Genomic DNA, 12,814 nt, shown 5'->3' on the forward strand with positions numbered 1-12,814 from the left:
TTCACTCGGATTAAATTTCTGATTTCTGATTGGTCAACGTGAGTGTCAACTGCAGCCGCCGTACGTCACATGTTCACTGCAACATGGCCGCTGTCATAGAGTGCGGGGCTGATATAGATACTACTCCAGAAAACCACATGTCCCTTAAGAAAACTCTGTCTTCAGCTTCTCCCCTCACTCTGCGAATTGTTGCTGAGTGCTCAGTAACAAAAGCAAGAGCATGTGATCTAGTACTGCCACACTGCACCGTCAGCACCCCGGTTTTCATGCCTGTGGGCACTCAGGGGACTCTGAAGGGAATCACTGTGGACCAGCTAGAGGGTCTTGGATGTCAGATCTGTCTTGGGAACACATACCACCTGGGCATGAGACCGGTAGGCGACACTACAATCACAGCAGTCCCGTTTTTCGTATGATTTATTGGGCTTTAGTAGTGGCCGTACGAATTATTGACATAATTTCTTTAGTAAATGTGTTTTTACATTTAAATTCTTGTGCATACAGGGACCTGATCTGATCGAGAAAGCCAATGGCTTACATGGGTTCATGAACTGGAAGAGAAATCTTTTAACTGTGAGTGTGGCTTTTCTAAACAAATCAGTCATAGATGACAAGAAGTGCTGCTGTGCTTTGTGCTGAAATTTAATGTACCTCTTCCCTCTTTTTACAGGACAGTGGAGGATTTCAGATGGTGTCTCTCGTTGAACTCTCCGAGGTCACTGAGGAAGGGGTCAAGTTCAAGTCCCCCTATGATGGCAAAGAGATCCTCCTAAGTCCTGAGAAATCCATCAGCATACAGAACAGCCTGGGTGCACATGCAGTAAAATAATTTGAATCAGTGTTACGCAACAAAATCTTGGATCCTCAATCTCCTAGTGGCTAACACACAACCTCTCCATGTTTGTTTGTTTGTCCAGGGTCAGACATCATGATGCAGCTGGATGACGTGGTCAGCAGTACTGTGACAGGACCGCGGGTGGAGGAGGCCATGCACAGATCTATTCGCTGGCTGGACCGCTGCATAGCGGCCAATAAAAATCCAGACAAACAGAACCTTTTTGCTATCATACAGGGAGGGCTGAATGCAGACCTGCGCAAGACTTGTCTAGATGGTAAAAATCCCTGCTCTGCCTTGATCCCTTTGCCACTTTGATCACCTCTGTTCCCATGTACTAGCATTGACAAGGTTGAACTTGCACTTAAGATATCTCATCCCGTTCCTGTAGAAATGACAAAGCGTGATGTTCCTGGTTTTGCCATTGGAGGCCTGAGTGGAGGAGAGGAGAAGGATGACTTCTGGCGGATGGTCACGCTGAGTACTGACCACCTGCCACGAGAGAAACCTCGATACCTCATGGGTGTGGGGTATGTTTTCCTGTATGCAGTAAAATTCCTAATGAAAACCATGCTGTTATGGTGTTATTAATTGACAAAAGAATTTGTGTGATCCTCACATGCTGCAGGTATGCTGTGGATTTGGTGGTGTGTGTCGCTCTGGGATGTGATATGTTTGACTGCGTGTTCCCCACCCGCACTGCAGTAAGCTGTCTTTACCTCACAGACTGATAAATCACAAACACAACTGTCACTTAGTCATAATTCCATATTAAAAACTGATTTCAGCTGTGTTTCAGTCAGTTGTGTCTCTTTTCCCTCAGAGGTTTGGCTCTGCCTTGGTGCCTTGGGGATCTCTCCAGGTAAAACACAAGCAATATGCCAAGGACCTCCAGCCCATAGACCCAGACTGCAAGTGTCCCACCTGTAAGAGGTAAGCTGAGAGCAAACAACAGATCATTGTGTCAGCTTGGAGATTTGGCTCACATGACAAGTCTTGTAGGTTGATCCTCAAAACATTTTTCTTATCAGGCTTTTTCTTATCAGAAAACTAAAAATAAGTTCATAAAGCAGTGTAGTGCCCAGGAAGACCTCAGTTAGACATACTGGCCCAGTACTGAATTACTTCTTTGGTGATCAAACACTACCATAATCAATTATTTTTCTCAGCATTCACTAGCACATTTTAAGTCCTGCAGTTTGTTAGCAGTGATTGATGCCATGTTTAGATATTTTGCACCATTAATATGTTGTAAAACTGTGTTACTGGAAGAAAGATGGTAATGATTTGTCTGTTTTCTGTTTCAGACATAGTCGAGCTTATCTGCATGCTCTGTTTAAGAGTGACACTGCAGCCATGCATCATATCACCATCCATAACATTGCCTACCAGGTGAGTGCAGGAATTGCATACAGTAGAGTCAAGGTAGTCATAATGTGTGTGTTTTTTTTTTTTACTGAGTTCTTTATTTGCTTTAAAAGAGCTGATGTATCTGAAAAACACTTACTACAAGTGTAGTGTTTTATCAGTTCATTAATTTCCTGTGTGTCACATATCAACATTAATGTGTTTGAATGGAACTGTTGAACTTTACAAATGTGTGTGACATGATTTTTGTCTTTGCATCAGTCACGGCAATTAAATCTTTCAATTTTTTCTGTGCCCCAAAATGGCACTGACATTATCAACACAATGCAGAGTCTCTGCATCTGTCTCTTGTGACAGATCTGTCCCAAAATACAGCGTCACTGTCTGATTATGCAAAATGTTATGTAATATCTTTATCCCAAAATGTTGCCATGCTAAATAGTAGCATGCCAGTGTTTTTACTATGTGCTCTGAGGATGCTGACCTGACCTTCAGCTGACCCGCACATGATGAAGGCCCACAAGAGAAGTTGATTTCAGGCTGCAGATCAATAATCAATAATATTTTACCACAATTCATCAAACATTTTTCTTCGCAGCTCACCCTGATGCGCTCTGTGAGGCAGAGCATCGTGGAGGGCCATTTCCCTGAGTTTATACGGACGTTCATGAAGCGAATGTTCCCATCTCGTGACCAGTATCCCAGCTGGGCTGTGGACGCTCTGGCCTCGGTCAATGTTACACTGGAGTAGAAACTCTGGGAGGGAAACCGCTTTTACTCTAAATGTCAAATAGCGGCTGAGAGATTTTATATCTTTTTAAATGACTTTTTTTCCTTATGGACGATTGTTTTCTACTCTTTGTTTATATTTGTATTTGCATCACCTGTTTTGTAGGCGGTGGAGGAAACGGCTTTTGATCTGAAGGGATAAAGCCTGATTGTCTTTTACAACAACCTTCTTTACTCAGCCTCTGCAAATTGTCCTCAGAGTACACATTATGATAATGTGAGACTGAATGGAGTTTAAATGAGGTTTGAAACACATGAACTATCTCCTCTGATATGCTCAGACACTTTTTGTTGTTACCATGGCTACACAGCTAGGCCCACCCACTTGAAATGAAATGTTTTGCCTTCCTGTCAAACCCCTTTGTAGATTTTTTTCCCTCTGGCTGAGCGTGTTACAGTCGTATTCCATTTTTCCTAATTGCGCAAGATTAATAAATGTATTCTAATGTTTTAACATACATCTGACCAGTAGCTGTCACCTAACTGTTTGATAAGATGGACAAACCTAGCTCAGTACAGACTGTGTACTTGTGCCATGATGACCACCAGAGGGCAAAACAGACAAAATCAGTGACAGTGTAACTGAATGATGCTGACTATAAGTTTCCTAATAGAGCAAACAGCAGTTCAACTGTCTCAGAATAAAAATAACATATGATTACAGTTAGATTAGGAACATGAGCTGACATGAAATGAGGGCACAAAAATACTGACAACAAAATTCTTCACAATCCAAACTCTGCATGTATCTAAATGGCATCAAATTATTTTTGAGATCTTCTTCTTTCTCATGAATGCAGCAGGTAGTAATCCTTTTTGACCCTCTGAGCAAAGGTTTTGTTTGGAGCTTACAGAGGTGCCGGCTTATCGAGGCTTGTTTGTGCCTGATTAATATTAATCATTGGAAGTTAATTTGAATAACACCTGTTGTCTGTGGCTTTGAGTCAACAGTCCTCTTAAGCACCACATTTGAATTTCATTACGGCTTCTGTTGTGGCCACAGGCTCCACAAGATTAAACCTGTGACATGAGCTGAGTGGCAGGACAACTCATATCCAGCACAGCAGTGTACAGGACAAAAGACATGTAAGGTTTGTAGTGTACAAGTGGTCATACCCTTAATTACAAGTGTTTATTAATTTGATATGATATGAGCTAACTAAAATATTCATAAGGGCAATTATGCTATGATAATAGAGAGACCATAGTGACCTTTTGTGTTTCCTCATCATAACAGCCCACATTCACAGGAACTTCTAGTTTTCAATGTAACGACTGCATTGTTTTAAAATATCTAATGGGATTATGGATCTTGTTCGTGAGTAGGGATGTTTTCCCTTGAGCACCCTCCGTTCAGACTGTGTGTTTTGATTATATTTAGCATATGGATGCTCGGTGAGAGAACAGCACTCGGAGCTCACTTGGCAAGCCGTGCAAAATCGTGTTAAGTGTCTAGAAAATGAAATGTGCACACGATCAAAGCTGTGCACTAAATAAATTGGATGTGTTCCCATATGTGTTTTAGCAAAAAAAAAAAAAAAAAAAAACAATTCCCAGCACGTAATATGTGCTCCCTTAAACTGACTCTAAGCCTCTGATATTTAATGGAAGCTACAGAGATAGAAAACTACAGCTCTCCACTCAGGAGCGATAAATAAATATACGTAAGCGTCGCTGTAGACTCTCGATGAGCGCAGGTCTCCACAGAAGTGGCTATGATAGACATTTTTGTGGGGAATCACGTTTATATGTGTGGTAGTTTTTATCATTATTCAAGATGACAGAGAAGAGTGTTTTGCTCATAACGCAGCGCAGATGTTGATAGTGGACGCCGTATTCTGCATTATTCAGTCTTATTTTATTTTATTTTTTGAGTGCTGTTGTAGTTATTGGTGCTTTTTTTGGTTACTGCTGAAATGAAAAGTCGGAGCAACAGTACATTGTCCCTCAACGGTTGGCTACACATTTGCAGTCAGTGCGTCCATGCGGAGCTCAGGCAGGGAGGATGCTGGTGTTGAGGGAGACAACCAGTTGCTCTCCAGCTGTCACAGTGAGAGTGGAGCCTCCCCTACGCACCGACAGATGAACATCCTCGACCTGTTGCCTCGGCTGGGAGAAAAGTAGAGCTGCATAGTGACGGGCGCCAGGAAAGACAGAAGTTTATTTTATTTATTATTTTTTCCTGTTCAGGAGGGAGATCGAAGACGACACCATGAGGTGTATCAATGTGTTCTTCATTAATCTACGTTTTGAATAGCAGAGGAAGAAGAAGAAGAAGAAGAGGAACGGAGTTGGATTTGGGGGGGGTCCACCTCCTCAGCGCGGAGGTGCGGTTTGCGGTGATATCTGTCTCTGTCTCTGGGCTCTGAGGAGGAGGAGGAGGAGGACCATGGTCGAACTGGAGAAGGAGGTGCTCCCGCTGCCCCCTCGGTACCGGTTCCGAGACCTGTTGCTCGGGGACTGGCAGACCGACGACAGGTAAGGATGCGGCTACTTGCGCCGTTTACGCACGGCGCACTGAATCCGTTGCGCATCTGTGCGCTACGAGAGCGTCACATCACCTTGTCTAAAAAGTACCCATTTGTTTTCATCTCGTGGATTTTGGCGAAATAATGTGATTGGGGTATTTTACCGTCAGCTGTGCAGTTCTGTTGTTATGGATGCTGCAACAGGTTTACCCTCTCCCCTGTGTGCGCAGAAGCGAATGTTGCTAATACTGCTAATGCAATACTATCACACCAAAAGCAATAAACTTATTAAGCCATAGAAATGTGACAAATACTCAAAAGAGATTGAGACAGCAATATTAATTCTGCAACGTTTGTTTAATTTATTTTCATACGCCTGAAACATCAAAGATCATCTGGTGGCATCCAGGAACAAGGAAATGAAGAGCGAGCAATCAGACCTATCGTATGTCACCATATTTATGTTACTCCTCCTGCCATAACTTCTGAGATTTACAGTGAACCATCTGGCACCTGGGCAAGCAATTTCAAGTGGGTGCTTTCAGTAACTGGCAATTAACCTTTGCTTAGACTGCACTTGCAGGGCTGTAGATCTGACGTGCTGTATGATATGCATTGCTTAATTTGGCTATTTCATTACGCAGCCTAATGGAAAACCTTAACCTTCATTTCACGCGCGGTGTCTCCCGTTGCTAGGTGAAAACGAGGACCAAAATGCTTGTGGACTTGAGTGGGTGTTTCGAATCAGATAATTGGGGAAACTTGCCACTGAAAGCGTGGAAGAAATGACCAATTCAAATCTGGCCATTGCCAGGGTTTATAACTGAGACGCTGCCTGCTATGTTGTACATGACATGTTACCACAGTGGCCTAATAATGCTTTTCATTATCACTGAAACTAGTCAGCGCTATAGTCAGTCTTTTTGTGTGATAAATCAAGCTATTATACCATGTGTCCCTGACCTCTCTCAGACTCTTATTTTGCACGGTTGAAACCTAAATAGGCCCGCTCACTCTGCTCATGCTCCTCTGGCCTTCTGTAATTTGTTAGCTATTGCCCAAGGACTGATGCTTCTGAGCCAGAGTGCAGTGTGATCTCAGTCACCTGATTACAGGGGCTCAGTGATGAGGGTTGGTTGGGTGGGGGTTACTTCTTGTTTTTGTTTTTTTCTTGGAAGTCCATGAGACACAAAGGGCCTTTTTTTGTAGTCCTCATCCTCTTAAAAAGGTGAGCAAAAACATAAACAGCCAACAACACGGTGGATGACTTCACCCAAATGAACGACACAGGAACACCATAGGTGTACTGTGGTGGTGCGGATGTGATTCATTTGGTTGCTTTGGAGGCTGCTGAGACAGTCAGCATAAGGACTGTGTGTCAGTGCCACAGATGTGCTGTAATACCCTTTAAGCACAGGATGTAGATGAGAGTTTTCAGGGATATCCTGGTGTTGATCACTTTACAGGCTCTAGAAGGCAAAGAGGCTCCAGTTAAAATTGTGTGGGTTGCGTATGTTAAATTTATTTTGTCACTTTGCAGAGCTGCAATGTCCAGTTCACACATGCCCATTTCATACAGTAGGCAGATCCTAATTATGTGCATTTATATCTAGCATAGAGGAAATTACGTCCTTTGAACCTCTGGTGTGCAGTTACGTTTGTGTTTGCCACTCTCTATTGATAAATCTGTGTGTGTGTGTGTGTGTGTGTGTGTCTGAGCATCCATGTGCACGCATGCTCTCATCTATAGACATCCAGACACTTTTGAGAAAGATTGTCAGAGGGTCAAGATTTTGATCTCAGCGCCCAGGGAGTTTTAGCTGCAATAAAATGGACTGATTAGAAAGAAAGCGAGAGCTGTGATTGATAGTGACAGAGAGCTTAATTATGGCTGAATCACACAGAGTTTGTCTGCCATGGTCCATTAATCTAGGAGTAGCCCTTAACAAACCCCCACACCTCCCCTCCCCACCTCAAGAACCAAGTTGCTCCCAGGTTCCACAGATGGCTCTGTACAGTATGACCGCATCCCAGCTCAAACACACTCTCACACATCAGAATGTCAACATGTGTACGCATAACTTATCTCCTTGACACATATGGTTGCACTCTCGGAAAAACATACATTACTGAGTCCTATAATCCCCCCCTTCTGTCACAGTCTGTGGGCCTTCTCCCTGCCCTCTTCTCCTCTCAGCTCCCTCTGGGTGTGTGTGTGTGTGTGTGTGTGCCATTGTGTGTCCATACATTGCTGCCCCCCTCCTCTATCCCTCTCCTCTGCATCATAGTTTTGATTGAAGTGCCTCCAATACCATGCTTCTTCCCCTTTCAAGAGCTCTCCTGTAACTCAGTGGAATACATTTTGCGGGAGCCACTGAAAGGCTCTCAGGTGAGGCAATTTTCAGCACAGACCTTTAAAGATGGGAATTGATTTAATAATTTATGCCACACATAGGAATCTCCTTTTTCTTCCCTTAAAAAAAACTCTGGCAGTGTTTGTATTTTTTTAGAGGGCCTGTGTCCTGTGGTGCTGTGGTTTGTGTAGGCGAGAGGGGTGCCCTGGCCCTCCTGGTATACTCATGAATATTTCATACTTTAATTTGACACTGCTCTTCATCTTGAAACAAGATTTGGCTAAAAACATGCAAAGCTTTAAACATATTAGACTCTGTCCAACCCAGCAAACCAAAATGAAATTTCACTCAGCTTTATCTAGCTCAGACTGTAACAAGCCTCTCGCAGGCAGAATTTGAACAGAGGTCTGCTGCTGAAAGTTTGGTTGCAATGGCCAATTATCGTCATCTGTGTAGTTCCCTCGACTTTAATCAAGACTGTGCCTGGTAATTGATCAGTAAGTGAATGTGTGTCCCACCATTTACAGAAATGTGTCAAGGACAGAGAAGTAGGAGCATTTTTAATGCCACTGTTCTGATTACACCGACACCTGTTATGTTTTCTGGCAGTGAGTCAGAGGCTTCTGTTTTGAGGAAATGCCAGATGACTAAACAATTAAAACGCAGATCTTTTGCAGGCTGGTGATAAGGACTTTGCCAGTCAAAGGGGCTGTCTGGTTTTTAACTAAAATGAGCTTGATAATAAACCCTGGTAATGGATTATTTTTTTCAGCTCATTGTTGATTTTAACATTAATCACTGACTTCTTGTAAATCTTAGCAAGCCATTAAGTAAGCTTGTTTTCTGTCTTTCACCCAGTCACTCCTATCTTCGTGTCCTCAGTGCTTTTTGTTGACAAATGAACTTGTTTTGTACATTTTTTAAAAACCCAAAAGAATGGATTTCTGGCTTTTAGCCTAGCAATTACTGTGCTCCAAAACTGCAGAGCAATATGCCATTTTCCACAGAGTCGATAGAGTGTTCATACCTAAAAACACACATGATTCCCAGCACAGCTCTGCTTGTATGCCTAATTTGTTTGAGGTGAAATGAAATACAGCATAGTCTCCATTGCTCCACAATAGACAGACTCAGCGGGAGCTCTCCTCAGAGTCCAGGATTACCATACAAATGACAGCCTTTTGTCCTTAAAACAATCTCTTATTGGCTGTCGCCTCCACATCTCCCCTCAATCAATCTCTGTCGCAGTCTACTCTACTCTCTGCCATCCTCTCCCCATACTCCTGCTCCCTTTGCCTCCTTTTTAATTTTTCCAGTCAAGCCTTAATCTAGTAAGGCCACTGTAGAGCATGATCCATCAATATTGTCAATATTCATGCCAGTTTCGCTACGCTTTGACTTCACTATAAGGTGGACATCAGAGTCATTTACGGAGACTTTCAGAGCTCAGGCAAGTTTCAGTCATACCATTTGTAAGCCAGTTTTGAAAGCTGATAGCAATCTCTGTCGAGAATTGTAGAGTCGTGGATGTATTATGCATCATGTCTGCAGAGCCAGAGCTGGCATAAAGGAAGGTTATTAGCAATACAGATGGCTTGTATGATGAGAGGAGTCACTCTGTGAAAAGGTGATTTTATCAGATCTGAAGCTGGGTGAGACAGAAGGGGTGATGAGGGAGCAGGGAGACCTCATAACTTCTTTCATGACTCTCGTGCGTGCCCTCACAGCTGCGCACATAATTCTGCCAATAAACATCTAGAGTTAAGTTAACATAAAAACACCCAGTTGCTAATGCAAATTAATTGAGGGAGGTGGGGCTCTGCATAGAATTCCTAGAGCCTGGTAGGTTTAATTACAACCAAAGCATCAGACCTGATGAAGGTCCCTTCTTATTAATTAAAAAAAAAAGCAAAAAAACCCCAAAATCCTAATTCATATTGGTGAAAAGGAAAAGGTTGCCAGTAGGGCTGAACACTAAAGATATGTCTGTTTGAGAGCAAATGAGAGGGCAATGGTGGGAGGATGGAGGGCTCATATGCAGTCTGAGCATGATCCTGTTTTGCGAAGAATATTGTGCACACGATGCCTTGGTGAACTGCTCTCTCTGTGAGAAGGCTGTGTACAGTACAGGGAGGACATTACCTGAAGGCAAAGTGAGAGACACTTCAGTTTGGTCGCACAGTCAGAGTTTATTAAATTTGATTCTTTGTTCCTGCCAGCATCCAAAGCATCCTGTGGCAAGGTGCGGATAACCTGAAATATATCTATACAGTAAAAAGATACATGAACATATTGGATATATATAATCTGTATCCTTCTTATTGTTGTTGTTGGTAATGGCATCAAGAGCCCAAGGCGGCAGAGATAGCAGAGTGAGTGCAGGGTGTGTCTCTGGTGGTCATCTACACTTGTGGTTCTTTTATTTTTAGAGGTTTTTTTTTTTTTGCCTCTATTGGGCTTCTGTGAGTTAGATACAGAATTCCCTAACCAGCCTTTCGGTTAGATGAGCACTGTCAACACTTAAGAGCCGTCCTGCTGTGGATACTAACACAGCCGCAGGGCTGACTAGCATGTGTCTGAGCACTTCTGGGCTCTTGCGGTGTTCGATGTTCCTGGAAGGTTCTCGTGGCATCAGCAGTGGGGCCAGGGAGCTGCTGTGCCACGCCACTGCAGGGGTGGGGGGGTTCAAAAACACAGTCGTCCGCTGATCGTAGCTCCCTTATTCCCAAACTGAGTTAGCTTAATACACCACAGGAGTTGTCTTTCAAATCCACACAGCTCCAGAGACACTGGGGATGGGCAATAGAGGCGATTTCCTCTCATGTTTCACTCCATTTGCGTCACACGTGTCATCCACAAAGCGGTGATTTGAAGACGACTCTGAAACAGATTGATATCTCACGTTGGTTTGATCAAATCTTAAATGTCCACAAGCTAACATAATCTGAAGAGACAGGGAGATAGAATGTCATTGGATGGCTTTTAATACAGTTGTGCACCAATTCCATATTATGTTTCATGGTAGGAGGGTTGTTTTTTAATGTTATAATGTTTTAAATCATAGGCAGTTAAGAGGAATTCTTTGTCTTCCACAGAAGCAACCGCTGTGTTCTGTTCCTCCTCCGGGTAAACAAAGGGGACAATGAATGTGTCAGCAGATCCTCCTAAACATTAAGTAGTGAATGATCATTTCAGGAAAGGATGAGGCAAGGCTGGTTACGTCAGGGAGCAGGAGGGGTGGGGGGGTGAGGGGGCAGGAATGGCTGAATGACTTCCACCGATGATCTATGGAAAGTTTTAGTCCATGGGAACCCAGAGGTTGTTCAGGAAATGGCTCTGAATAAAAGCCGCAGCGCACGTTTACTTACTGTCATTATACTGTGGGATACATTACGTATTTCTTATAAATGATGACTGTCATTTTCCTGCTGTGCCTTGTCCAGGATACTGAGGATGGAGATGGAGTGGCTGTTGGAGGCTATAGACAAGTACATATGCACAGAAAATGAAATAGTACCTGAATCAGTCACGACATAGACTTGTTAGTTTTCTCCTTTAATGATACACCCATGAAGAGACAAGCAGAGAAAGGGAATCTTTAAGAGTCTCAATCATCATTAAGTTATTCTGAAAGTACTTGCTTGATTCATCTGGTGTTAAAATCAATTTTCGTGGCAGTGATGAGTGCTATTAAAAACATTTGATGGTTTTTGTTTCATCTGACTCTTCAGTCAGCGTGAACTTGTGAATTGCCAAAACGGTGCCTTTTACCACAAGAGAAAGGATCTTTCTGTGGCGTGGATTCATGCACATATTCTCTTTTTCCATTTTCTTTTCTTTTTTTTTTATTCTCCTCCACCTGCCATCAACACGCTGTAAAGTGTGTGATGGTTGTGTATCTGGGTCAGGGACAAGCTGTCCTGTCAACCATTGGTTGAATGAAGCAGAGTACACCTTGCCTCTTTTAAGCTGTTACAGCAGGCCCCGTGGTGATATGCAATTTATTTGCCTCTTGTCATCCCATTGAATTACCCCTGCCCTTATTTGTAGTCTGTGTATATTATTGTATGTCTTTGTCTGCTTTTTCCAGCCTTTGCTCTTTTATCTATGCCCTATTTTCGCAGAGGATCCCCAGTATTTACCCATTCATCTTCAGCGGTACAGTATGCCAACTACTACACTTCAAACTGGTTTATGGCTAACAGCAATTTTACATAGAGCAGTTCTTCAGTTTCTTTCAATAGATGGGAACAAGCTTCTTTAAAAATATTTCCACTGGTGTGCTGATGTCGGTCCACTTTTATCATCATCAAAACATTTTCATTCATCTCAACCCATGCCTTTTCTAATCTGTACATCTTAAAAGGCTTGTGATATAAATGCCAGGATAGTCAATTTGTCCTCTCTTCCACATCCCAGCAATCCACGTTACACAGTACAGACCCAGCAGGCAGCCTGTGATTCAATGTGTCCATATTCATGATTGATTTTTCTCTTTTAATTATGGGAATTTCAATTCATTCCCTCTCTTTTCTTACTCTGTGTTTTAATATGATTATGGATTTATTTCTCCACAAAGGCATGCTCCAAATATTTGCTTTGCTTTCCATTAATTAACCCGAAGAACTTCAATATCATCAATTTTACTGAGCTATCCAGGTAGATTTTTTTCTCTTGGGTACCTTATTTCTTTTTTTTTTTCTATTGTATTGGTATGAATACTATTTCTGAGTTGTGTATAGAGGTTGTGATGAGCCAGTGATGTGCTGCTGTGCACGCATAGATTTGGGTTTCTTTAGTCTCCTCCACTGTGTCATTAGATGGCCAGTGCTGTGTCATTATGGAGCACAGGCATGGGTGGAAGCAGCAGGAGAACAAGGTTCATCTCTCTCTCTCTCTCTCTCTCTCTCTCTCTCTCTCTCTCTCTCTCTCTCTCTCTCTCTCTCAAAGATCCTCCTCCGCATGTCCCCCTCTGTCTGTCTGTCCATCTGTCTGTGTCT

At 42.8% G+C, this 12,814-nt stretch overlaps 2 protein-coding genes across 4 annotated transcripts in view; both read left to right on the forward strand.

Moving 5' to 3' along the window:
* Positions 1–56: 56 nt before the first annotated feature.
* qtrt1 (queuine tRNA-ribosyltransferase 1) lies at positions 57–3,450 on the forward strand. The gene is made up of 9 exons (XM_018704556.2): positions 57–374; positions 505–573; positions 671–809; positions 918–1,112; positions 1,227–1,365; positions 1,464–1,539; positions 1,659–1,768; positions 2,143–2,227; positions 2,802–3,450. The coding sequence occupies exons 1-9, from the start codon at positions 84–86 to the stop codon at positions 2,952–2,954; spliced, it is 1,257 nt and encodes a 418-aa protein (XP_018560072.1). The 5' UTR covers positions 57–83; the 3' UTR covers positions 2,955–3,450.
* A 1,143-nt stretch (positions 3,451–4,593) lies between these two features.
* The window catches only part of LOC108902674 (potassium channel subfamily T member 2), a 36,026-nt gene continuing 27,805 nt past the window's right edge, over positions 4,594–12,814 (forward strand). For 2 of the 3 annotated variants that reach the window (XM_018704620.2, XM_018704623.2), the window contains exon 1: positions 4,595–5,470. In XM_018704620.2, coding sequence (XP_018560136.1) covers positions 5,382–5,470 — 89 coding nt within the window. In that variant the 5' untranslated portion in view covers positions 4,595–5,381. Of the gene's footprint in view, positions 5,471–12,814 lie in introns of all 3 variants that reach the window. The other variant, XM_018704621.1, reaches the window with a different exon arrangement.

Source organism: Lates calcarifer, linkage group LG11 (genome assembly GCF_001640805.2).
Source record: "Lates calcarifer isolate ASB-BC8 linkage group LG11, TLL_Latcal_v3, whole genome shotgun sequence".
Classification (NCBI taxonomy): domain Eukaryota; kingdom Metazoa; phylum Chordata; class Actinopteri; family Centropomidae; genus Lates; species Lates calcarifer.